The sequence below is a fragment of the Triturus cristatus genome, chromosome 5_2 (genome assembly GCF_964204655.1).
Source record: "Triturus cristatus chromosome 5_2, aTriCri1.1, whole genome shotgun sequence".
Lineage (NCBI taxonomy): Eukaryota > Metazoa > Chordata > Amphibia > Caudata > Salamandridae > Triturus > Triturus cristatus.
This window is the reverse complement of record NC_140588.1, coordinates 540,750,013-540,776,763: the sequence shown is the minus strand read 5'-3', so window position 1 is coordinate 540,776,763 and position 26,751 is coordinate 540,750,013. Positions and strand designations below refer to the sequence as shown.

The window sequence follows — 26,751 nt, the reverse complement described above, 5'->3', positions numbered from 1 at the left end:
GCACCTCAGGCTATCCCATGCACCGAAGACATCCTATTCAGTGAACTCTACTTCCACCTGGACACCCCAGTGACCAGAACACCACCCCTTCCTGGGGAAGCTCGCAAACATCAGACTCAAGCAGCTAGTCACCGCAGCCAGCCACATAGCAGGACACACGGTCGAGCACGTCTCCTACGCTAGCAGGAACTTCAACTACAGCCACACTCTGGACCAACCCATCATTGTATACATCACGTCTTCACCTTGCCAAACACCGCCGCCATCATCACCCCCCTCACAGCTGGATCAAGGCCACCAAAGAACTTCTCGTCAACTCCCTCAGCTCCACCACTCCACCAATGCTTACAGGCGATAACACAGCAGCGCGCAACCGCCACCGAGGGATCTCCAACTGCGCCGACAACCTGGCACCCCTCAAGTAAAGACCAGGCAAAATCTAGCACCACGTTGCGCCGTATTTGGAAAGTGACGCATGTAGGCGTATGCGTGACCTTGTGAAGCCCTGTGCCACATCATACCTGCATCAGGTATGATGTGTGCAGAGTGTGCGTTCCCACGCGACACAGCCTCATAGAAGTGGCTCAGTGAAATCCATCAGATTTCATTGCAACAATTGTAGGACGACATTGTGTCAGTACCTTAAGCCTGCCTGATGGCAGACGTAAGGGTGACGCAATGCCACATTGATAGGCGGGCCCAATGCATTGCTGGAGTTGTGTCATGCTTGTGACACAACTGCAGCAATGTGTGACTTTAGCGCAGACTGATACGTCAGGATTCCAGACGTATCTGTCATTACTTGCATCATGGAGCGCAGTCCAGTGAATACAGCGCATCCATGTTGTTGCAATAATGGGGTAGTGAAAAGTGTTGCAACACTCTCTTTTCGCATTGCTGCAACACTTTATGACTGAAGCCCAGGAATGTGCCCTATCTTATTGATGGTGCGTATTCCTGCCTTGTAGTTTTGTCACAGGGCAGCGCAGCAACATTGCTTGCAGCGCTGTCCAGCACCAAAACCTGCTAAAATGAGACCCCAGGTTTATCTCCGTTTTTAAGACCAGCCATTTTCTGGTCTTAAAAAACTGCCTCTAACTGCGGTTAGAAGCAGTTTTTTGGGTCCTCCTACCTTCAAGGATTCCCTTGTACATATCACGAAGTGGGGTTAGTGGCCGTTTTTGCATGGGAAAGCCTCCCTTGCATGTCATCATCACCAACATAAGTGGTGATATTTTCTATGGACGTTTTCACCGGAAAACTGCCGCTAACAGAGGTTAGCGACAGCTTGTACATAAGGCGATGTAAATATCACTGCAAAACCGTCTGAAAAGTGCCGCTAAGGCGGCGTTAACTCCTTGTACATATTCCCCAAACTGCTTTGGCATGCTTTTATTTTTTTTTTGTCTACCATTCCATCTCTGATCGGTAAATGGAAAAAATATATAAGAGTGATGACGGGGACGCTTGTTAGCATTAGCAATGACAATAGATCCCTGAAGCCAAGAACTGTTAATTTTGCCAATACTTGTTCCACAGCAGCATGTGGGTTTTCTGCCCAGGGACGAGTAGTATGACTAGCTGCACAAAAAATGTACCCGAAGCTATATGTAAATTACTGCCTCTTGTGGGTTCACTTTCATAGTCGTAGTTGTATGTGTGCACAAGCGGGCCTCTCAGATGGACCCTGGGGTCTCTGTGGGAAGTGTGTGATTTTTTTACTTTTACATTTTTGAGTGCCTGCACTCTGTCTCTGTCGGGAGTGGTGTCTCAGCAGCAAGTACAACATACAGTGATAGCTCACTAGTTTGGCAGGTATGTTCCTATTGCTGTCTGCGAGGTAGCTGACCCATTAACTTTGAAGGAAGAGGAAATCTTGAGGTGATTTTCCACTGAAGCCTGCACTTCAGTAGATATCCAGCTGCTTGTGTTTCCTACGAGAAGAAACACTCTAGCACGAGGAATTCCAGGTATGAACGAAATAGTTTTTTATTTTAATGCAAAAACCAAAGCTTTTGTACCAGCTTCTATCCAGGACTGTGCCTGCATCTCCGGTTCTGAAGGGGGATGGGACAGCTTGCTAAAATTAAACCTTATGGTTTTTTTTCTTTTTCCCCAATAATCCTAATTGAAAATCAGACTTGCATACATTCACACAGAGCTCGGGAATCAGGCACATTTAACAGCACGCAAACAGACTAACAGATTGCAAGTGGGACAAATGGTTAGAAGATAAAGTGGGGCCAGAAGGGATTACGAAATCGGTGACGAAAACAGTATAAAGTATGACATGATTACAAACATGGTCATTCAACAAGCTATGCAGTTCACTCATTTGATTTTCCGTGCAAATCAGTAACACTGTCCATGTTCACTACTATGCCGCTCCATAGAGGTAATCAAAGAGACTCAGCAAAATGAATCTTGCTATCAGAATCATCCGCACATAACATATTGAGGTGTGAGAAAATGTGGAATGTGTCAAATAATTCAATGGACATACAATGGAAGCTATACCCACTGCTTTCACCAGATGTCTAGTCCGTTTTGTGACCCTCTCGCAGCCCCTTCACCAACAGTGATTTAAAGCATTTAGTTCTGAAGGGTGCAAATATTATTTGGGGGTATTGTTTGGTTTGGTAAATACTGATTGCACTTGAAGAGGTTTGTCTTCACCCAGACAGGTGCAATACTGAACTCCAGGCATGTGGAAGAAGTGAGGATTAATCTACTAAAATATTTTGGAATGGAGGACTAGGTTATGTCCCACAAAAGAAGCACTTACTATTTTGTTTGAGGTCTCACGTTCTACTTCCTACTTTGTAATGTGGGCTGTGCTTTATTTAGGACAAGAGGGTGTCTTGGGGTGCTTTGTTACCTTCTGCGTTGTACAGCATGATTAGGCTTTCCTGTTTTCAGTTACTATTTTCTTGTGGGGGTTTTTCAGTGTTTTCAAGTGATTTCAATACCTTAAAAAACAGTGGTTATCAGTGGTTACACATTTTCACGCCATTAAAACAACAGAAACAGCTTTTATCCTGTGTTTATGGAACGTTTTGCTTTTATTATTGCTTGCTTTCTGCACTGATAGTGCATGGTATATAGACAGTGTATGTACAGTGTATACAAGGTCCAAATACATTTTTGCAAATCAAACTTATTGTAGTACACCATACAATACTTCTTCAGTGAGTCTTTGGTCATGTGCGCTCGCTCTTTCCTTCTCATGTAAACTTTATGTGAAAAGGCCCTCTCAACATTGGCATTTGAGACAGTGAAAGCCAAAACAGCCACTACACAATGTGCTAAATCTGGCCACTGACATAGCTTTCCATGCCAATACTGGTGCACTTGAAGATTGCGATTCTCTGGGCAGGTTCTACAACATTTTCATTAAACTGGGGACTTATGCTCTCAGAGTTATTGAAGCAGTCAAAAATGAAGCTGCATGTTTGAAACTACGGAGAAGATTCCCTTTACGGAAGGGATCTAGAACTTGTACAGAGTACCAAAGTGAGGTTTCATTAACTTCAAATGCCATGGTTGGTGAAGGGACATTTCTATGCATCATTGCAAACAATGTCTCATGCATTGTAAAATAAACGCTCCTGAATTTCTCTTCAACATTGGCAAGCACTCTAACATGGAACATGTTGCAGTGCCAAATTCACTAAAGGTATCGCCCAGCCTACTCTCATGTTTCACATCTACACCAGTTTTCAGACACTAATTGTTTTATTATGTCCACTACAGCAGTTATGTTTTCCTGTAAAAATTCAAGAATGCAGTAGAGTTTTCTTTTCTTTTCACATCACTATCGATATGTGACCAAAGATCCTCACATTTCTTGCTTTTGGCATCAGTACTCATCAAAAAGTCTGGCAACGGTTGACCCATGGATAATATAGCATTCACAGCCTCTTCCCTTGGACTGAGAACCATCAGCTAAGTGTAAGTGATAAAGTTGGGATTACTCTTTCTTTGATGCCGCACAAAGCACAAAATGAGAAATATTTGCGTTTTAGTTCCTGCGCGAAATAGACTAAAAAGTCAAATGCATCCTTCATTAACTCTGAAGATTATAAGGATGCTTTCAGCATACCATTTAACAAGTGGCAAGGATCTCTTACAAGGAAGCACTTCAGCTCAGGTATCAGTTTTGACAGGTCATCAAACAACTTTTTCATATACGTAGCTGAATCACTGTAAATACAAACAATATCACTCCAATCTTTGTTGAACTTGGAAAGAACTTTTTTGCAGCAGTTTTTTATGTGACACTGCATTCCATGTTTTCCAAAAGTCTGGTGTCATGTTTTCACCGGTATCCCAGATGCCTGGGGATAGCACTCTTTTCACATATACTTGTCACTATACCTTGCATTGAATGTTTAACCTCTTCGCTGCGGCGCAAATTCCGCCGCAGCGCTCCCGCAGTGCTGGCATTCCGATCGCGGGCGTGGTCATGACGTCTCCCGGCCGTCGTCCGCACACGCCCATCGTGACTCATGACGGCCGGGAGACGTCATGAGCACGGAAGAGGTTAAAGCCTGAGGTGTTGGCAATTCCCTAGTATCAATACTGACTCACTAGAAACTGGGGGTTGATGTTTCTAGGGGTTTTACCCATTCTCTGTGGGTAAATGGGATGGCACATATTGGGAAAGATTCTTATGAAACTAGCCATTTTAAAGAATCAAACGCAGCCAAAATATCAAATATGATTTTGATATTTCCTGATTCTATACAGTTTATAAAATAATTAAACAAGACCTAAAACATGCTTCTAAATGCAGCAACTTTAGACCAAAGACCACAAAACTGAAAAAAATCAATAGGAAGAAGAAACAATATTTTAGTGACATCCCAAAACAACAAAACTCAAGCAGAATAATGTTAGCCCAGTCTTTCTTGCTGCTACCTTTTTATAACAAAGTTAAATTGCATTGAGCCCTTCAGGAAGAAAATTAATTACTCTTTCACTCTCCTTTTCCTTTCTTTGAATGACATTTAGTTTGTGGTTGTGCAGGTGTTTTTTCAGTGTTTATATAGTTACACCGGTGAGGGCTATTTCCCTCTCAGTGGGGTTTTATCAGTTATTATAGGTTTAAACCTAAAACCGGACAGCCAAAGCATGATGTGTAGCATTGCCAAAAGGCACTCTCAACACCAGTAAATCCCAAAGATGAGACCTATTGGCACTGCCAATTCTTGTATTAACTTTGCCACCTTTGACCTGGGCTGTACCACCTCAGGCTGAACAAACAGGGAAACCACAAACACCCGTCTTATAGTCTGAAACAATGAAATCTACCCCTCCTAACATTATACTCAACCTTAAAAAACAGCAAGCAAAACAACTAGACAAAACACAAACTAATAATAAAAATAAAAAGAGAAAAAAAACTTTAAGAAATAAACTACAGCATACCTAAATAATGCAAACGCAAAATATACTCTCAAAAACTGACACCAAGAAAAATAGAGTTTACCATCACCAGGGATGTTCTTGTTGCCTCATGCGGTCTCTGAATCCGGGAATCTAGTAGACAGGATCACTTTTCTATCAGTCTAAGTAAGTTTGCGCTGTTTGATGTGCAGGAATAAAACATATGGGGTCCATGATTAATCACATATAAAATCTGTAAGCCATTGTGAGCGAATAGGGCTGGGCCTTAGCGGTAACCTCCGCATGCCTTGTCTGGGGGCCGCTGGGTCAGCTTTCTGCAGACTGGTCACTGGAGATTGACACACTCACTACAGGATAGTTTTCTCAAAGAGTAAGTGGACTGTGTGAGATCCAGGATTATCACCCATCACTGCCAGAAGAAACAGGAGCATCTTTTTGCAACAATTCACTCACACCACCCTGGTTCTCTTCGATGTCCTCTGGGTCTGAACTGAGGTGGCGAAGTGAGCTAAAGAATGATGATGGATTCAACCTAGATCTGTTACTGGGGGTGAGTGTCTGAAAAGTTTCAGCGCTCTATCCATCATCTCCTTGTGTTTGCTTTGTTCGCCCTAATTTGGCAGGGTGTGCCCAGGCGTGGGTCCCTTGCTCACTTTGCCACTGGATTCAAGCTAGCGTGGCTGAAGAAGGGTGTTACCCAGAAACCGGTCCCAGGATGCTTGTATCCGGTTCAGGGAAGACCTGGCTTAGCAGATTGGACTTGACTGTTCACATGAGGCACAGGGTCAAGACTGATTTGCATATAGCTGGGTCTGAACTGAGGTGGCGAAGTGAGCTAAAGAATGATGATAAATTCAATCCAGATCTGTGACTGGGGGTGAGTGTCTGAAAAGTTTCAGTCCTCTGTCCATCATCTCCTTGTGTTTCCTTTGTTTGCCCTAAGTTGGTAGTGTATGCCCAGACGTGGGTCCCTTGCTCACTTTGCCACTGGATTCAAGCTAGCCTGGCTGATGAAGGGTGTTACCCAGATACCAGTCAAAGGATGCTTGTTTCCGGTTCAGGGCAGACCTGGCTTGGCAGTTCGGGCTGGACTGTTCACATGAGGCACAGGGTCAAGACTGATTTGCATATGGCTGGGTCCGAACTGAAGTGGCGAAGTGAGCTAAAGAATGATGATGCATTCAACCTAGATCTTTGACTGGGGGGGTGAGTGTCTGAAAAGTTTCAGCGCTCCAGCCATCATCTCCTTGTGTTTGCTTTATCCAGGATTATCACCCATCACTGCCAGAAGAAACAGGAGCATCTTTTTGCAACACTTCACTCGCATCTCCCCGGTTCTCTTCGATGTCCTCTGCCCTGGGCACAGGTGAATAACAGAAATTTTCCCCCAGCCCGTCACCAAACAGGGGCAGAAATCTCTTGAAAAATGACATATTTCTAGTGATCGGCTCTAATCTTTTCAGTAGGGTCACCATTGTACCACTCATGTGACTGATTCTCTAGGGATCCATCTCAAATGGAAGGGGGAACTTGCTTCACAGGTGTCGGTCTTTCACTAGTACCTGTTCTCCTATCTGCAGTGTACTCAACTTGGCTCTTCTTCTGTTAGACACTTTTTCGTTGTGGGTCTTTAGTCTTCTCAGTGCTTGACGCATTTCCCCAAAAGTATGGCCTGATCCCTTGGGATTGGGAATGGTATCCGCAATTCTGCACTTGAAACAGACTTGACTAGGACTCATCTCCGTAGTGGCATGAGGTGTCAGTTGTTATTCTCTTAAGAATTCATACACTGCACCTTTGACATTTTGATACACAGTCTGACAAATTCAGATGACCTTATCAAGTGCATGCATGAAGCGATCTGCCACTCCGTTAGCCTGGGTCCATCATAGAGAAATGCACCGGGGTAGGACACTTAACTTAAGGTATTCAGCAACCTCTTAACACAAGAAAGGTGGACCACTGTCATTGAGGAGTTCATTCAACAACCCATGGGTTGCCATGATTTTCTCCAAACTCGCTATGGTAGTGGTGGCAGTCATTGCCTTGACAATTTCAACTTTGGGCTAATTTGAAAAAACATCAGTCACCACCAACATGTGGTGGCTCTCAGGGAAGTTCCCAAAGTTTACAATATCATGATAGCAAGGTATTGCTGGAATGTACTCAGTGATGATCAGTGCTGGTGGACTGGGGAGGTGGGGGGTGGTAGCTTGCCAGAGAGAGTAGCTCCTCATAGTCTGCTCCACCCTTTCATCGAGTCCCGGGAACCAGATATTACTCCTTAGCTGGGCTTTTGTTTCAACAATGCCATGATGAGCTGCTTTGGCAATTTAACGACTCTCCGGACTACTCGCCTCAAGATGACCAAACAAGGACATCATAGAGGACACCCTTCTCGAGTTACTGCCACCTCATCTCTGACATGATGAAGTGATTGTAAGGTCTGCAGGGCTTCCTCTGTCAAATGTTGGGTCAGAGTATTCCACTTCCCTGTGTAACCCTCTTCCACAGCCAGTGTAGGAATTCATCAGCCTTGGTGGCGTCCGCCTCTTTTTCAATGTGGGAATACCTTTGTTCCATGTCTGTCAAAGCATGACTGGCATACACAACTAGTGCCCATTGACATTGGCTTGTTGTTGGAAAAAAGCACAGTGCCAAGTCCTGTGTGACTCACGTCTATAGACAATTCAAATTCTTTCAGTGGGTCAAAATAGGCCAACTTGGTGTGTTCAGACAAAGCACTCTTTGTGGCTTGAAACACTTCTTTAGCGGCTCTCCAGACCTACGGCGCATTTGCCTTCGTCAGTTCTCAAAGGGGGCCAGTGAGTTTTGTTAGATTGGCAGTAAACCTTCCACGATATGTGACTATTCCAATAAAACTGCGGACACCAGTCACAATGACTATCGCAGGAGCCAACAGTATGTCCTGAAGTTTGGCTGGTTTGGTCAGAACCCCATGTTCAGTAAAACAGTACCCAAAGAAACTGATTTCAGTCTGCAGGGACTCACATTACTCAGGCTGTAGAGTGAGTTCATTTTCCTGTACGTGTCAAAATATTGCTCACAGACAGGTTAGATGTTCTTCGTTAGTGGGTGTGTGGACGAAAATGTCATCACTGACATTGAGTACTCCTGGAAGCCCTGCTAGTGCATCCCTGTTGACATCATGGAATACCTCTGCCGCACTTGATATGTCAAAACTCAAACACTTGTATCATCTGAGTCTCACATGGGTGGAAAACGTGGTAATCTGCCTGGACTTTGGGGCAAACATGGGTTGATAGTATCCAGCTCTTACATCCATCTTGGAGAACCACTGGGAGCCAAAGACCTCAGCCAGGATATCATCCATGGCGAAGTCACATGTGTCTCACATTTAATTGCCATTTTAGGTGCCGCATGTCCACACATAGTTGGACCTCCCTGGACTGTTTGGGTTTTCGGGCCATGACAATAGGTGAGTCCTATTGAGTGGGCCGTCCACTTTTTGAATAATGGCCGCTTGCTCCAGCTTCTGAAGCTCTGCCTCCACTTTAGGACCCAGATGGAAATCAACTCAACGGTGGTGGAGGGCAACAGGTTGTATAGACTTGTCCATGTGCAATCGGATCATCATTCCTTTTAACCACCCTATTCCCTCAAAAAGGGGTGCAATCACTTATAGTAGTGAGACAACGCCAGTTACAAGGATGCTGAATGCAAATGATACCGAGTGCAAGTGTTCACCCATCGGGCAGCTGAAAAGCCTACCGGTGCCTCCTTCTGTGACATATTTTTGCATGTGATGATACAGTCCCATGGACAATGGCAGTGATGAACACATGAGCCAGTCAGAGGGGCATGGCCATACCGAAATCGTACACCTTAGTTCTTGTTTCACGGTGCTCGGATCTGTGCGATTAAATCGTGAGCATGTTGTAGGCCAGGATGTTGATGAAGGCCCCCCATGTCTATGAGCGCTAAAATGACGTGACCTACTACAGTGAAATTGCACAGTGGGGGTACATCTGTCCATCCGCTCGATGACATTTATCACGTGGACCACCCCTTCTACATCATCATCGTCCATATCGCTAACTCCTTCCGCTGAAGGAGGAGCTTTCACCTGATTGACTGCCTTCTATTTTTGCCACATCTTTGTGTAGTGGTTGAATTTGCCACACAATGATCACTTCTTCCCTCATGCTGGGCACTCACCCTGATGTGGGTGCAGTCCTCCACACCAGTGACAAGTTTTTGAAGTGGCTGGCATTTTCTGGCAGACTTTCTTGGGTGGTGGTTCCTGGGCTTGTTACCTGATTGCCAAGCTTAGTTTTCACCAATCGCTGGAGCGCAGACTCCAAATGAGTGGCTCACATTTTCAATAGTTCTTTAGAGTGCCTATGGGTCAGAATGTTAGCCATGGTGATACCTGGACTTTGCAATATCTGCTCCCTTAACTCAGCTGACGAACAGCCTTAAAGGAACTGTGGACATATTTCATCATCCACATCAGGCAGGTTACAAGGTCATTCAAATCTGCAATACGTCGACAGACTTTTTTGGGCCCTGTCGACCCTGACACAGATGGAACCGCTCATAATCTGAGTTTTACAAAGGCTGGAAGTACTCTGTGAGGGCAATCTTCAGCGTGTTGTAAGTGAAAGGGGGCCATCTTCAACAACAGTCTTAGAGATCTCATGGATTGTGGCACACACCAAGTGGAGAAGCAAGGGGCATTTCCTGTCATTCTCTGGCACAGCTGCCGAGGGCAAATTCAATGCAGTCCTCCCAATAAACTTTGATACCCCTTTAAGTGGGACAGGCCCAGCAATGTTCAAATGGCACCCACTGGCGTGGGAGCAGGGATGATGAGGGCAATATTGCAGCAGAGCAGGTCAGGCCCAGCAATGTTTACTGGAAGGCATGCAGGCACAACTGAAAATGCAGCTGAGGATCCCACACACATGGCAGCTTTCACAATGGTAGAGGCGGAGCCGGAACAGACGTCTGGAAGGGCAATGCCATGTTGGGCCTTACTGCCAGAGGCCAATGCAGCTCACAGGAGTCCCTGGAAGTCACCACAGGGGAGCATCAGGCAGACAGTCGGAGCAGGCCCTCCTCCCAGCAAAGAGCAGGCGGCACAACGTGCAGGCAGGAGTGGGACCATCACAGCTCAGATGCACCCAATCTGTGTAACTTGGCACAGACAGCCTAAAACAGCAGAACACCTCTGCCGAAACAGCAATGACTCTTGCCGGCGGCATGGAAGACGACCAACCTCATCGCCAACTGTTGTGTTGTCAGGGCATTTGTAGCCACACAATGAATCCCAGTATTCGTGTAGGCCCTGAATAAAGGTGAGACTGACCACTACATAAATATTCTCCAGCCTCTCAATCACTTGCTCTGACCCCAAGCCTAGCTCTCGGGACCTTTTTATTAACTTTGCCACTTTTGACATGGGCTGTACCACCAGGCTGAGCAAACAGGCGAAAACCACAAACATGCTCTTTATTGCCTGAAACAATGAAATCCACCACTCCCACCATTACAGCAACATTCCCTCACACAAGCAATACAGGCAGCAGCAATGCCAGTTTCTTGCAAAAGCATAACACAAGAAGTAGCATCTTAACTGGTCAAGGACAGTACTGGCTGCATAACCTACCCTCCCACACAGGCACCTGAGGTACAACATTGAGAACACCTTTAGAAAACATAAAGCCCCTTTTTCTAGTTCTGCATAAATAGTAGGCCCTAGGACAGAAAATGGTGAATTACTTCAAAATGCTTGGCGAACCAAACATCAATACGAGCCAGGCTGTGACAGCAAACTGGATGTAGAGTAAGTTATTACCCCCTCATAGGTCCTCTATACCCCTCTCACCCTCTGCCATGACCATTTTTTTTTTCATGTGCCTAGCGGGCTGTTGATTCACGATGTACATCGTTTGGTTTTCTGTTGTACACATTTCATTTGTGTTCTTACTTTTGTTTAAATGCCCTGGCCTTACCATAGGTTTGGAAAGTCACTTCCTTGCTCTGCTTGCGTCTGTGCTCCTCACGTATATGCTTGGCTAGGGCAAGGAGCATTCTAGGTGGTCACAGGCAGGCCATTCGGTTGTCAAGATGGTCCTAGGAGTATACCTGGCTCCTGCGGTCATGTATTTGGTGTATGAGGCTGCGGAGGGGGTGGCAAGGCAGATTTTTGGGTTTTCAAATTTCATGGGATTGATTCTTTGTTGCTAAGAGGCAGATATATAAATAGGAAGTAGTTCTTGGGCACTTCCCACTTGACTCTTTCCAACATGGGGGATGAAAAGTTGGTGCCGGTGTCTGGTAAGTCTAGTTCCAAGAGGAAACATGTGCAGGAACTGCAAGATGATGACCTGTTGCAGATCTCCAGGGCAGACTTGCAGGACTTAATTAATTCTGTGGTTCAGGCTGCATTGAATAAACCTTCTGTGAAAAAACTGAAAGGAGATGAGTACGAGGAATTAGCCAATTCTCTTAAAGTCAAATATGTCCAGGGTAAAGTTTTTCAGACATGTTGGCCCATAATCGGGAGGTGCTGGGATTTGAACCCAAATCTTTGGTGGATGATGGCTTCTATTCCCAGTATAGTGCCTCAGCGATAGATAATGTGCCCTATTATGATATCAATTAGGAAATTCTGGCAAAGGAATGGCAATATATCAAGAAGCAGGGGATTGCTCGCTTTCTGGGCAAGAAGTATCACCTGGCGCAGTTTGATGAACAATTCCCGCAAGTTCCTAAAGTCAATTCCATTTTGTCCTTAATGGCTTCTACCTCTTCCTTGTCTTCTGAAGAGGCTTATCTTTCTGATCCAGTTGAAAGAAAGGTGGAGGCTGACTTGAAGAGGGCATACGCTGCATCTCATTTTGGGATCAAGGCGATCACTTATTTTGCTTATGCCTCACAAGTCCTTATTAAGGATTTTGAGAAGTAATTTGAATACCTTCAGGATCAAGGGGATCCCACTCCCATCTTGCCACAGATGGAGGAGTTAGCTCAGTTTCTGTCCGACATCACATTTGATATCCTGCTGGCTTTCTCCTCAGCAGCCGGGTCAACGGTGGCTGGTAGACTGTCACTGGGGACAAAGTCATGCCGTCTGAAAGCAGCACAGAAGGGCTTAATTCATAAACAGCCCTTTTTGAGGTCCAAACCTTTTTGGGAATGAATTAAACACGATGGTACAGTGTTCAGTAGAGGAGAAAAAAATTGCTAAAGCCTTTCCAGTCTGTGCAGAAGAAGAAATGCTTCTTCCATTAGCTGAACTTTCAGGGAGTTCTCTCCTCGGCTCGGCCATTTCGTGGAAGGGCCCATGGTTGGAGGGCTGCATTCACCAACGAGCCCCGACCCCAGAATCAGCAGCCCCAAGGGACTGGTCAGAAGTGACTATTTTGGGGTGAGAGCCGGCATGTTTTTTCTAGGATCAATGGTCCAACTTGATTTCCGACCAGTGGGTTCTCTCAGTCGTCAATCTGGGGTATCGGATTCCGTTCTGCGGTCTTCCTCCTTAGACTCATTTTGGGTTACCACATTGTCAGGAGACCCCATGAACAGGACTTCTATGTTGTCTGGGATCAAAAGTTTGCTCACAAAGGGCGCTATTATCAAGGTGCCAGAAGTGGAGAGGGGACTGCATTCTACTCTACGCTCTTCTTTTTCAAAAAAATCAGATGGTTCTTACCACCCAATTCTTAATCTCAAGGCTCTGAACAGAACGGTGAACCTGCATCATTTTTGGATGACCTCGTTGCAGTCAGTCATTCCACTCATCCAACAAGGTTGCTTTCTGAGTTCCCTCGACTCGGAGGACCCCTATTTTCACGTGCCTGTCCATCAAAAAAGCCATCAGTTTCTGCGGTTTGCTGTGGGCAGGGCTCAATGCCAGTTTCAGGTGTTGCATTTCAAACTCTCTAATGCTCCCCAGACTTTTACCAAAGTAATGGCTCCGGCTGTGGGGGGTTTGCAGCTTCAGAGTTTCTCTGTGTATCCCTATATTGATTGTTTGATTTCTGCTTCCTCTCTTCCTATGGCTCTACTGGCAGTGGACGCAACCATCAACATGTTCCAATGCCTGAACTTCAAGTTGAATTTAGCAACGTCTCAGCTGGTCCCTTCTCAGAGAGTGCAGTTTATTGGTGGTCTTTTTGACACGCAGATAGGGGCGATTATGCTCTCTCCCACTTACATTGCTACCCTGCAGCGTCTTCTGTTAAATCTCCTGGCTCAGCTGTCGGCTCCGGCTCAGACATAGTTGAGGGTCCAAGGGTTTGATAGCTACAATCCACATCTGAGGTTCCCTGGGCTCACCTGCACCTCAAGCCTCGGCCGAATCATCTGTTGTCTCACTGGTACACCTACCACGTGAATTACGATTCTCTGGTTCCTCTCACTCCTGTTCTGGTCCAGGAATTGGGTTGGTGGCTCCAGATTCCCAACCTGAAGAAGAGGATCAGTTTCCAGCTTCCTCCTTTTCTACTGCTAATGAATGATAACAGTCTGCGCTCGCTCCTCGAATTGGCGGGAGTTGGCAGCCATTTGGCAGGTGATGCTGTTCTTTCACGTTTAGCTGCAGGGGGTGGAGTTTTGGTTGACACTGCCAACCAGGTGGCTCGCTATTACTTTAATTGCCTAGGGGGGACGATGTGCACGTCTCTAAATCATCTGGCTTCCCAGATTTGTTCCCAGACAGAATCACACCTGAGGGCATTGAGGGCTGTTTACATTCAGGGTCGCATGAACTTTCATGCGGACAGCCTGTGCCACAACCTGCTTTTTTCAGTTCTGTAACATCTTTTAGTACCCCTGTTCAGGGACATTTGTTTACAGTTCGTGGAGCCTGCGGTGGACCTCGTTGCATGTCCACACAATGCCCTCCTTCCTCGGTTCTGTTCCAAAGTGGTTTGTCCTCAGGCGTGGGCAGTGTATACACTGTCAATCTCCTGGCCCTCTGGCATTCTGGATGCCTACCCTCTGATTTCCCTCCTCCAGAGCGTGCTGCAGAAGATTTGGGTCAGAGGGGGTCTGATTGCTCCTTTTTGGTCTCGCTGCCTTTGGTTTTTGGGAGCAGATTTGTCCGGCTTCCAGTGATCCCGTACCCGCTTCTGCTTCCCCTTTTGTCATTGCCTCATCTTCGTCAATTGAAAAGGATGGTGTGGCTTTTGAATATTTGATGTTAGAGTCTTCAGGTTGTTCTTCTCTGGCGGTGATGCATATTCAACATTCCCACAGAAATTCCACCCTTAAGTGTTACAGTAAGCATTGGGGCTCTAGTCGGGTGGTGTGCCTCTCGTGGGGTGGATTCTGTGGTTGGGGAACTGACTGAAAATCTTGAGTTTCTCAAGGGATGGGGTTTTGAAGAATCTGTACCCTTCTACATTGTCAGCTCACTGCGCTGCTATGCTTGTAGGGGTTTGGGAGTTGCACTGTTTGGTGTTGCTCCTTTGGTGGTTCGGCTGGTTTGGAACTTTCGGCTTTGTTGTCCAGTCACCACAGTGATTGTGCCGCCTTGGGATCTGCTGACCATCTTCAGAGTCTCCAACTGTCCCCTTTAGAGCCTTTGTTAGAAGCCAATTTGCTGTGGTTATCTGCTAAATTGCCTTCCTGTTGGCCATCAACTCGGAGATTTGGGGCCTAGCTTATCTCTTTTCCCTGTTAGTACTTCCTGCTGGACAGGGTGGTGTTCTATTTGGATTCAGCCTTTCTCCCTAAAATCTCCTCTAAATTCCATTTGCCTCAGGAAGATGTTCTTCCTGATTTTCCAGGGGAGAACGGTGCTCTGGTTCCTATGGTACTGGATGTTAGGCGGGCCGGTCAGATTTATCTGCAATGTAGCCAGGGCTTTCGTTGTTCCGTTGCTCTGTTTGTGTCCTGTGGGAGAGTGGGTAATGGCAAGAAGATGTCTACATTCACCATCAGCAGATGGGTGCGCTCGGTAGTTTGCCTGTCCTATAAGTCTCTGGGGCTAGCTCCTCCAAATTAGGTTCAGGGACGCTGTACACAGTCTGTGTCCACTTCCTGGGCTAAGGCAGTTGGTGTCTCTATCCCAGAGATTTGTAGAGTGACTACCTGGCAGTCGCACCATACTTTTATCAAGCATTACCGTCTTGATGTGTTACACGCCTCTGTGGACAATTTTGCTGTTGGCATTATGAGCTCAGCTTTAGCTTGAACCTTGTTTTTTATTAAACTTTGTAATCAGCATGTATCCTTGGGGTCATACTTTTCTTTGTGTTTTGGCTTGTGAGATCCTCTCTACTCTATAGACTGGGATGAGGAGGTCCTATGAGAAGGTAATGTGTAGTTACTTACCGCTAATCTCCATTACCCCTATTAATGTCCTTCTCGCCCCAGTCCTGTTCCTGCAACTCCCCCTCCCTGCTGTGGTTGTGTCTAGTCTTGTTAATAACAGGCACCTTGGAGGGTGGGAGGGGTTTTAATAATAAAAAGTAAAAATGGACTAACATTTCAAAGGCCTGTCTTGAGGTAGGATCGCTTCACTACTATAAGGCCTGGGAAGAGGAGGAGCTTAATCGAGGTAATGAAGATTACTGGCAAGTAGCAACACAATAGCTCTGCGGAAATTGTGCAAAAAGGACACTGGGGAGGAACGTAGCTATTGAATGACTGGTCTACAGAGAGTTTTCTCACACACCACGTATGCCACAGAATGTGACCTTCTGCACTTTAGGATTAATCTAAAAAAAGGGAAAAGGGTATGGCCAGACACTACATCATAACCCAGAAAAGTTTACTCCTATGCATCACGGTACATGCAGTGCACAATTTGCGTTCCCCTCAGTGTTGACTGCGTTGTCAACACTACAGTCAACACTAAGGGAAGAATGCCCTTAGTGTTGACACTACAGTCAACACTGAGGGGAGAACACATTGTACCATGATACAAAGGAGCAAACGTTTCTAGGTTATGATGCAGTGTCTGGCCATACCATTTCCCCTGCCTAAACTGTTTTGCATGACCTCCTCTACCATTTACCACACATTCCTAATGTTCCCTTTTGTAAAAATTGCATTCCAGACCATTGATTACACTTCATCCGGCCCAAGCCGGAGATTGCGCCTCGAGCCGGAGAGTTCGCCTTAGCCGGAGAGTACGTTCCAGGTGCGGAGATTCTGGCCCGACTGCAGACGTAAAGAAAGGCGTCCTAAGTGTTTTCTGTGAATACCAAAAATCGTAAGTGCCTTCTCTGAATACAAGAAGTAGTAAGTTTAGGATTTTGTCTCAGATTAGTTCTGTGAATCAGCCCCTGGATTCTTTCAGGTTTGATGGTTAAATCTTCTTTTTGTACAGCAGGAGTTTATCTACAATTTCAAAAGAAATATGGGGTCTGTGGTGGAAAGACTGTTAGGTGCTAGAAATCTATTTTGTATTTTATGACAAACGTATTTTTAAGGAGCAAAATACCTATTCATCTTTGGCCATGAGGTAACATGATTGTCAGCCGCAGCCCGCGCAGGTAAGAGCAGTGGGGTGGTGGGGCCGGGTAGTGTGGGATTTCGCTCGTGGTCGTCGGTCGAATCCCCCCAACCAGGCCCCACAACTCTTACATGCATGGGCCGTGGCTGATAATTGCCATAAATAGAAACAAGGTTGACGTACAGCCTTTCAATCCCCAAATTAACATTTTTGAGAGACATTTCAGTTGTTTCATATTGTGCTATTAGATTTTGTTACCTTTCCTTTCAGCCAGTTCACAGAGCTCTTGCGCTTTGGCAGCGGACAGGGCCATGGGGTATTCTACCAGCACATGCTTCCCAGCCTCGAGAAATTGCCTTTAAATACAGAGATGAGTGCAGCATAAATAAATATGCAAAGAATGTCCATACCACCTTGTCATCCCCGCCTCCCCACTGCTAATACCAGACTCTGGCAGAGAGCCTGGGCCCAGACTCATTAATTTAACGCTGCAAGTAAACATCACTGCATGAATTTCAGCAGAAACTAGCAGAGGGCTGCTGTAGGCTCTGCTTGCCCTTGCTAGGAAACGTTTAGAGTGCATACCTGCTGCTTTCGCTCCCATACAGAGCACGCTATTGGAAAACGCATTGGAGGAGATAAAAATAGGGCAAAGCAATTAGGCAAATTATTGAATAATGTCCTCATAAGTAAGTTAGCAGAACAGATAAGACGCACCTGATTCTCTCCTCGTGGTTGCTGTTATCTGTGCAGATCATGGCGGCGTGGACGGCCTCGCTCTCCAAGGCCTCTTCCAGGCTCATCTGCTTGACCTGGAAAGCGTGGCCCAGTGCTCTTCTAAACCAGCAGAGGAAACAAACACCATGCAGTTAAAAAAGACACTTCACGCTCCATGTGTGCATACGAAAAATTATGAAAGGGGATTATTAGGCGAATGTTTTAAAACCAAAGTTATGTAATTTTTTTCAGAGTCAGTCTTCTTACCAAGCTAGCAACTGTATCTCGGAGAGAAATTATGTTTTAAATTAATCGCGGTGGAGAGAGTGATGGAAACAATTATCGAGGGAACTCTCTCAAAAAGGAGGCTACTTACTGATATATTGCGAACCCTGTTGTACCTCAAAGAGACCCATACTTCAGACGTTTACCACTCACAGCACAACATAAAGCAAAATACAACAGCCATAGGCCTAGCAGGTAACTATCAAAATAAACTACACGCAACACATGCTGGACCCAATATTACACAACCAAGGGCCCAACTATCTATCACTAGCCAAGGCCACCCCATGAACAGCAAGTCGGGCACGCACAACGAATGCTCTGAAGAAGGGTCTCGGTGAACATCAAGGCCCTCATCCTAATTCTGATTCGAGTGCAAATTTGCATTTGCGCCAGAACTAGGGTTTCATAGGGCACAAATTGAGTACTATAACGATTTTTTATCCACAATCTTGTTGCCTGGTAAAACCTGCAGCAAATAATGCAGGTAAATAGTTCATATTTTGAGTTTGTCCACCGAAAAACAAAGAAAAAGATCTGTAGTTAGCCGGCTATCCCCGGCCCTGGGCTCTAAAACACCCCACGGTATTATAAACAGCATCTGTGCAATTAGTGCCTCAAATTTGCATGTGACTTGGATTAACTCCTCAAGTCTGCAGTAGCTCAATTAAGAAACATATATGTGACCGAGAGCAGAAACTAAACAGCCTAACAAAGCCAGAGAGCTTAGTGTCATAATCTGCTTCTCTCAAACATGCACATAGTTTACAATATGAGCCAAGCAAACGTTCAGGGATCACACTTAGGGCACCACTGTAGTGCAATGTCTGTGAAAGTGTTCATCCACACTGCCCTGCAGCCTAGTAATGCAATGTATACTTTTGCAATCTGTGCATCCAAGTTCTTGGCTTGACACGCCACAAGATGGCCGCATCTCGGTGAAACTCTGCACCTCGACCAAGACCTTCAACTCTCTGGAGTGGCAGTTCCTTTCCTTTCTCGTTATGCAGCGGAGTTCCTGAACGCGCAGACGCGGGGGCTCAGGTAGAGTGCTTTTTTTTACTTCAATTAAGCCTTTTTTTAACCTGTTTCCCCTGCGCGTGATCCCCTCATAATTGCCGTTTGCTGCCGCCATTTTGAGCTCTTTGGAATGTGGTGATGAACTTTACTGAATGCGCTAACGCGCCCCAATGGCTATTATTTCTGGTATAATTATTTTATCAAGTGGGCTCTAACAACCTTTTTAAAAGTGCTTTGGCTAAATTAACCCTCGTATTGCCTCTTCTTGTATCTCTTCAACCTGTAGCTACATTAGATGTGTTCTTCTCCTGGGCTTTGCTTGCTTTTGAATTTTTTCTGCTGCCCAGTGTTTTCAAATGCACTATTTCTCTACAATGGTTGCTAAAGTGGCTCCTAGCTGCTTTTTCTTCGGATTCTGGATTTTCTTCAGTTCTTTGGCACTGTGATACTGTGATACATTACGCAACATATCCGCTGTTATTTCTACATGGAGTCTGCCTCCATCTCCACTCAAAAGGGTACATCTGCGATCATGTCTCCACTAATGCTGCCCCAAAACGACAAAAGAAGGAGCCTTGCTCTCCCACAAAATCTCCTTTACCTTTAACGCTAGAGGACCTCATGGAGGAAATTAAACATTTGAAACCTTTTTTCATTGACACTAATGCTACTCTTCAGAGATTAGAGGAGAAATTGTCTAGTCTAGAGTCTAGAGTGTCGGTGGTGGAGCAAAGGATAAGCGATGCTTAGGACGTGACTCCTAAGGTTGACGCTATGTCCAAGGAAATAGCTCGCCTTAAACAACAAACGGAGGACTTAGAAAATTGCAATAGGCCCAATAACCTTAGAATTTATGGTATCCATGAAGGGGAGGAGGGATTAACATGCTTGATTTCCTCAAAATTCAGATTCCTAAACTGGTTGGTCTTAAGGAAAGCACTAATCTGAACCTGCAATGTGCTCACCGCATTGGACCCAAACTTGGAGGATCCTCTTCTGCTGCGTCATCCAGCTGCTCCAGAGGGATAATTGTCCTTTTCTTGGAACATACTGAACCGTTAACCCGTTTGCTGCTTCGAATGTTCCGCGCCGGTGTGGAGCGTTCTATTAAGCGGGAGGGGCCGCGTCGGCCAACGGACGTGCACAGCACTACCAAGGTAGTGCTTGCGACGGTCGTTGGCCGACAGAAGCAGCAAACGGGTTAATGGTTCTCTCAGCGGCCAAGCAGAGAAAGCAGATGCTATGGTCTGGCCAGAGGATTTTCTTCTCTCAAGATGTGGCTAGCGCTACCGCCGCTCGTCGTAAGGAGTTTCTTTCCTTTTGTCCTGCTCTTCGCTCCATAAATGCCAGATATGGTCTAGTGCATTCCTGTTTTTTTTAAGTTACCTGTAAGGTAAGGTCTTATTCATTTGACCGCCCTGAGGACTTAAGACAGTTTATTTTTCGCCACAAGGGTAAAGACATGGAATTTGGGAATTCCTGAATATGGACTCGTTTAACATGTTTCTGTTCCTTCTCACATAACCCTCGTTTTTATCCCACGGGAACAACTAGTTTTTGTCTCGGTTTTCTTGTTTAAAATGTAAATGTTGCTGGTCTGCTCCTTTACATTGCATTCTCGTAACAATTTTTTGCAATCTCTTTCTTACAGGTGTCTCTTGTCTAGCACAGATACCCTTCCTTGATGTTTTCCACCTCCCTGTGCCTCCCTTCCTAGCCCTAATGTTCATAGTTCCTCTCCATATGTTGGTAAGTGTTATTCCCTTTAATAAATTTGCTTGTTTTTCTTTGTTTGTCTTTGGTACCATTTATTCATCTGATTTAACTCCGATCTTTATCTCTTCCTAATTGTCACTCCATATTCTATTCTAATCTTATTCATTTCTCCTTCATAGTGGTCTCTGTCGTTTTTCCTTGATTTAGCTGTTTCTGTCATCTGTTTTCCTTTCTGCGTGTTTCCGCCAATCCATGTGGTTTCTTTCTTATTGTCATAGTATTTTGTCTACTTTTTTTTTCTTCACAATAGAGAGTGAGAGAAGCAGATCAGTTGCAATCTTCCTAGGCTAATTGTATCACAAAAGGTAACTGCTGTTGGTCTGTTTTTCCCTTGCGGATATGCAGAGTGTCAAGAAATAGGGAAGGGAGTACGTCCACGGGGTCCCAGATAGTCCGTCCTTCCTCAAAACCGCTTTGGATGGTGGGGTATCCAAGGATATTGGAGAAGACGCCTCACTCACTTATCGTGACATGCTTCATCATAGGCGTCTTTCCACACCCAGGTAAGATGGTACTACCTGGGCGGACTCAACCAATGATGTTATGGGAGTTCCTATATAAAATATTGACTGGTTATGCAGGGAACCAGATGGGTGATATTAAAAATACCTACAGGTATATCCAAACCATGCGTTTATTCCTAGGGTACCTGGGGTATAGGATAAAATCGTGTCTGAATGGGGTTTATTTTGAATTCAATTTGTTCAATCATACCCTCTATTAAAGTGCCAACATGTTTCAGCCCTCAACGTAAGCCCTTACGGGTCTGGGGGCCTTCTTCAGGGCTGGAATATCTACTCCTGGGTATCCCTGTTTTCTGTTCAGCACGCTGTTCATGCAAAATTAGGCCTAACGCGCTCACCTGTGTTTCCTATGTTCCAGTAGTATTTCTAAAAGAAAAGGAGACAAAAAGAAAAGGAAGGAAGAACTAGTGGGGCAATACTACTGGATTTATTAGAAATAAAGTACTGCCACCGTGAATTTCTCTGTGTATTTAATATCAATATTCAGTGATTAATTCTAGCCTGAATTCGTTAATTCTATCCGTGCAACTTCCTCCATGCTATTTTTGGGAAAGGTGATCTCTATAACTATATTTGAGAGGATTCGTTAAAAAATGGTTTCTTATGATACAACAGGGTGTCATTAATAAAATATCGCCAATATGTTCATGAGCTATCCATGCTTGTATATAGCCACCTCTACTAAGGCGCTGATTCCGATGTCGGACGGACTCAGGACCGTGCGACATCGGTCAGGAGCCCGACCGACCTGCTAGTACAATGCGACCGAACAGGGTTCGGTCGCACTCGTATACAACACAATGCAAGCATGCATTCTGAGCGGAATGCATGCTTGCATCGTGGAAAGCAGGGGTGCAGTGCAACCCTGCACCCTGTGGGCAGCACCTGTGGGAGGGCACACCGTCAGAGTCCCAAAATCTCTAGTGTTGTCACATGCACAATAATAGAAAACTACCAGATGCGCTTTTTTATTTATTTATTTGGCTTACCTACTGGGGTTTGCTATTTTGCACCATGCGGGTCGATGGAGATAAAATAATAATATGAAACAACACCTCATTTAGTGTGGTGAAGTGATGGTATTTGTATTCTGTATGCCCAATAAGTTTTGTTCATAACATATATTTTCTATATGTTTTATGATGTTTGCCATGTCAGGAGTTTATAGGTTTATTGCTTTGTTCCACTCTAGCAATTGTGTTCCAGGTGTCACTCGTTCTCATTCTAAAAATGCTGGGAACACATTTGGACACATTGTATCATTTAATCCCCTGTATGTCAAGAGTGTACAGCTCACAAGATTTGGTTTTTATTGTGTTATATTCTGTTCACAACTAAAACAATATTACCCTGTTTTCAAAAAGCCTTACGATATCCATGCGTACTGTCACTGTGTCATGTTATCAGTGCTATTCCATCTACGGCCAAGACTTATTCCGAATGACGCTCCTCTATATTCCAATCATGCCACATTTACCATCACGCAGATTACTTACTTTGTCAAAGATCGGTCACCACCCGAGTACCTAAGTATCTCTCTTTGCCCGCCGCCGAGTGTCGGAAAATGGCGGCACGGGAATTTAAATACATATTGGTTTCGCATTCCGCGTTATTCGCTTGTGCGTGCACCATGCCGGTGCCTCTTTTGATTGGTCGTTTTCTTAAAAGACGTTATGATTCACTTCTGGTGCCGCGGAAGGTCATTGCCTGCTGGGAGATGTGTTTTTTTACTGGATTTTTCGCCATGTAAATAGCGAGTTTCTTTATTCGCCAATTCATATATTAATAATTCCTAAGCGATATCACATTCACACACTGTATATAAATCGCTTCTTCATAAGGCTGTTTTCAATCGTTTAAAAAAAAAACTGTATTTGAGTACGGACCTCCCTTGGTGTCGTGTTCTATATGTCTGTGGAACTAATAAAGATTTTATTCAAGATATAAACACCAGACATGCAGTTGTACAGCTGTGGATGAAAACCCAATCCTCGTGTTTTTTTTTAGACTGACTGGTTATATACAATCTCTCTGAAGACCCTTTCCTGCTAAAATTAGTGAGGGAAAGATCAATATATTGTATTCCCTATTTTAAATAAATGTTTCAGGTCAACACAGATAGGGAACCATAGTCTTTCAGTATTAAGCACATAACTGTTGTTATCATCTGTTGTTATATGCTTGATTTTTAGGGTTTTTTGGTTATCATCATTTTACCCAGGTCACTGAATTGGAAATATAAATGGTCTACATTAACATTGTTCACGGGATTTCTTCATTTAACCCATGTACTGAACTGGACAAACAATATATCCACCGTTATTCTAGTTTCAAAAGTTGTTTCCCACTACATGTGTTCGGCATCCTTTCTATCACTGTCCATGTGAAATTATTCTCATCATGCCCAGCTGTTTGGAAGTGGCGCATCATTTTCGTGATTGTCTTTCCACATCGGAAAGTACTTCGATGTTCATTTAGTCGTACCTTTACTTTGCGAGTGGTCATTCCAACATATTTCAAATGACATTTTGCAGGTCAAAATATAAACAACGTTGTTACTGTTGTAATTGGAAAACTTTTTGTTCCTAGGGCGCCTTCAGACCCAAATCGATCTTCTTGCTAGCCTTCGTTGGTAGCTATTGGCATGGTTTAGCGCTGCTTACCATGAATTTCAAAGGGTAATCTTGCAAATGCTATGTTTTTGGTTTATTACTTAGCACACAAATAATGTCAGATGAAATCTCTGAAATGCATTTTTGATTGACTGTTTTAAATATGGGTCAACTATCTTCATATCTCCTCAAGTAAAACAAGACGTTGAGATCATAAATCGCCTTGCATACCTGTGGCTCATTCTAAAACAACCTGCCCCTGCACATTAATGCTGCTTGGGATCTGGGCAGCTGGACAGGAAGAAATTTACGATTTAGGACCTACATCTCCACACTTTAGTGCATTGGTCCCATAAATGGGATCACTACCCACAGCATATAATATTGAACTATACAGAAAGTAAACACATTTTAAACATTCCTGCCACAGAAAGATATTCAGCGTCACCAGAAAACACCCCTCAACCCCGCACAGAAGACCGTAGTTCAGGTCATGGGCATGACAATGTCTTCCAAAAAGAAGCACTTCAGATGTCTGCTTTAAGAAAACACAGCTTAGCATATCGTATGGGTGACGTTCAAGCAGGCGCAGATCGTCCATTGGGGCGTTGGGGCGTATCAGAATCCCTCGATACCGAGCTGATGTGAATGAATTGTTAGGGGACTGAGAAAGATGCGCGGTATGAGGGGGACCGAGGCTGGCCGCTCCCACGTTGGCATGCTGGTTTGGACAGCATTGTCTGTCAAAGTCCTAATGAGAAATTGTAAAACGCCTCTATTGGTTGTCTGAAATCTTCCTTATGAGTGTAGTGTTTCTGTTCTAAAAAAAAACAACAACTGCGCTTCGTATTTCAGTAAAAGTGCAAGCCTGAACCTGGTTAGCAGAAAGTCAAGGGGCAGGGCCGTGGTGGGCACTTTTAGCACAATCCCTGTGGCTTTTGGAAGGGTGACCCAAGCTCCTGAGGTAGCGCCGTCACAGCCTAAGGGAAGGAGCAGAAAGATGACAGTTTATATTTAGAAGGCATTGTGTCATCCAGTATTGGATGGAGTGGTGGCACTTAGGGGCATGGCACCTGCCCGCTGCTTGTTTTCAGATCTTCCAGGAGACCTCTCAGCAGACCCATGTACATGCTAAAGAGTCGAGGGCAAAGATGGAGCTCTCTGTGACACCCAAGGGTATACAGTCGCCAGAGGGAAATAGAATCAGTAACAACATTATTGTGACAGCTTGTATGCCGTGTCCCTGTATAAACCCTTCTTCCTGGCCTCCAGCACTTCCTTGTCAGAGCCGAGATTCTTTAGCCCAGAATAGACAGGGTTTTCCAGCACACTGGCTGTCCCCTTGTCTTAACTGATTGAAGCTTTTGCTGAAGATGCTGTAGAATTAAAACTGCTATTAAACTAGTTATTGAGCTCAAAGATGTGATTTAATTCTGCAGTGACAGTTCATGTAACAGTTTAACAGTGTACATAATGTTTCATTCCTTTTATGACGGACTAGCAAAACTGTTGGCTAATAGTACATTTGTGACACTTAGTAAATGGGCTTCAACACTCCATGAGGGGAGGGTCAGATTTACTAATCTAACATCAATCTAACAAACATTGGCAAAGTGTTTACATGGGGGAGTGGGCAAATTTACTATTACAACAAACAGCAAGAAAAGTGTGTATAATCCTGTGGTGTTATTCAATATACCAAAATAATATAGCTAAACACAAAAACTTAAAAAAACAAGTAACAAATAAAAATCATAATATTTAAAACACATTTAAAATACTTTAAAAAAACACTATGATCATATCATTACTGTTTAGCTTGTCTTTCCCCCCCCCCCCCCAAGAAAAAATATGTTCATTATTTAACTCCCAAACCCCCACATAAAAAATCCAAACCAGAAAAACTCCTACGGTAAGCAGAAAAACAAAATCAAAAAATGAGTTTGCAATTTTGAAAATCTACATATTCAACTATTTATTCCATTGTACTTGATTGATTTCTTTTGGAAAACAAAATCCACCTGATTACCCAACATATAGAATAATCAAAATAAAAGTATAATTATGAATTGTTATATAATTAACATTATAATCACATACTTCTATATGATACAAAATAAAAAAATAGATTATACAAATTAAATTTAACTGTTAACATCACTGAGATACATCAATTAATACAAATATTTACATATGTTAATTTGAAAATGACCCACACAATTCAATAATGCACATCACAGAGCGTCAAAAAGTACAAGTAAATAATTGTAAAATTATAAAACTTGAAAACAAAAAATTACAAAATAACAATACATTAAAAAATAAAAGTACCAGCTCAAACCCATGTAACCGATGTGCCCTACAACCTGTAAAAAAGTAATAAACTATTGTTCAAAAACAGATATCCTGTTGTATATTATAAAATTAATTAAGCAAGTAAAATGTTAATTTCCAAATTCGATTTAGCATAATTAATATATCAATTATAACACCCCCAAAATGTATATTTATTACATAATTGAAAATATGTTGCGAAAGAAATAATAATTAAATATAATAAATAATTGAAATACTAGTCATTTAAAATTAATCATTTAAAAATACTAACCACTATATTTACCAATAAACCCTGAAAAATCCCAAAATATATATTATTGAAGTGTTTTATAAAATTAGAAATACATTTCATAAAAACTGTAAATAATGAAATCAAAATTTAGTGCAACGCAATAAAACAATGCTATCAAAACAATATTAAAAAGTTTGATATTCTTGTAAAACAGTAAAAAATGATATACTTCACTTAGATGTTTTTTAAACTATTTTTGTAGTCACGATTTTTTTCGCACAATGTTATGGCCAAAGAATATTTTCAAATTAATATTTAGGTGGAATACAAGAGGGGGTATGTGTTTAGCTCTGTTCAAGATAGAGGAACAAACGTTATATGCTG

General features: G+C 43.8%; 1 protein-coding gene across 2 annotated transcripts in view; it reads right to left on the bottom strand.

The window, feature by feature from the left end:
* LOC146823273 (biliverdin reductase A-like) overlaps positions 1-26,751 on the bottom strand; it is a 245,864-nt gene that overhangs the window by 64,922 nt on the left and 154,191 nt on the right. The window contains exons 2-4 of one of the 2 annotated variants that reach the window (XM_085607624.1): positions 21,525-21,552; positions 17,582-17,701; positions 17,123-17,220 (exon numbers count right to left, since the gene is read on the bottom strand). In XM_085607624.1, coding sequence (XP_085463750.1) covers positions 17,123-17,220; positions 17,582-17,667 — 184 coding nt within the window. In that variant the 5' untranslated portion in view covers positions 17,668-17,701; positions 21,525-21,552. The remainder of the gene's footprint in view (positions 1-17,122; positions 17,221-17,581; positions 17,702-21,524; positions 21,553-26,751) is intronic. The other variant, XM_085607623.1, reaches the window with a different exon arrangement.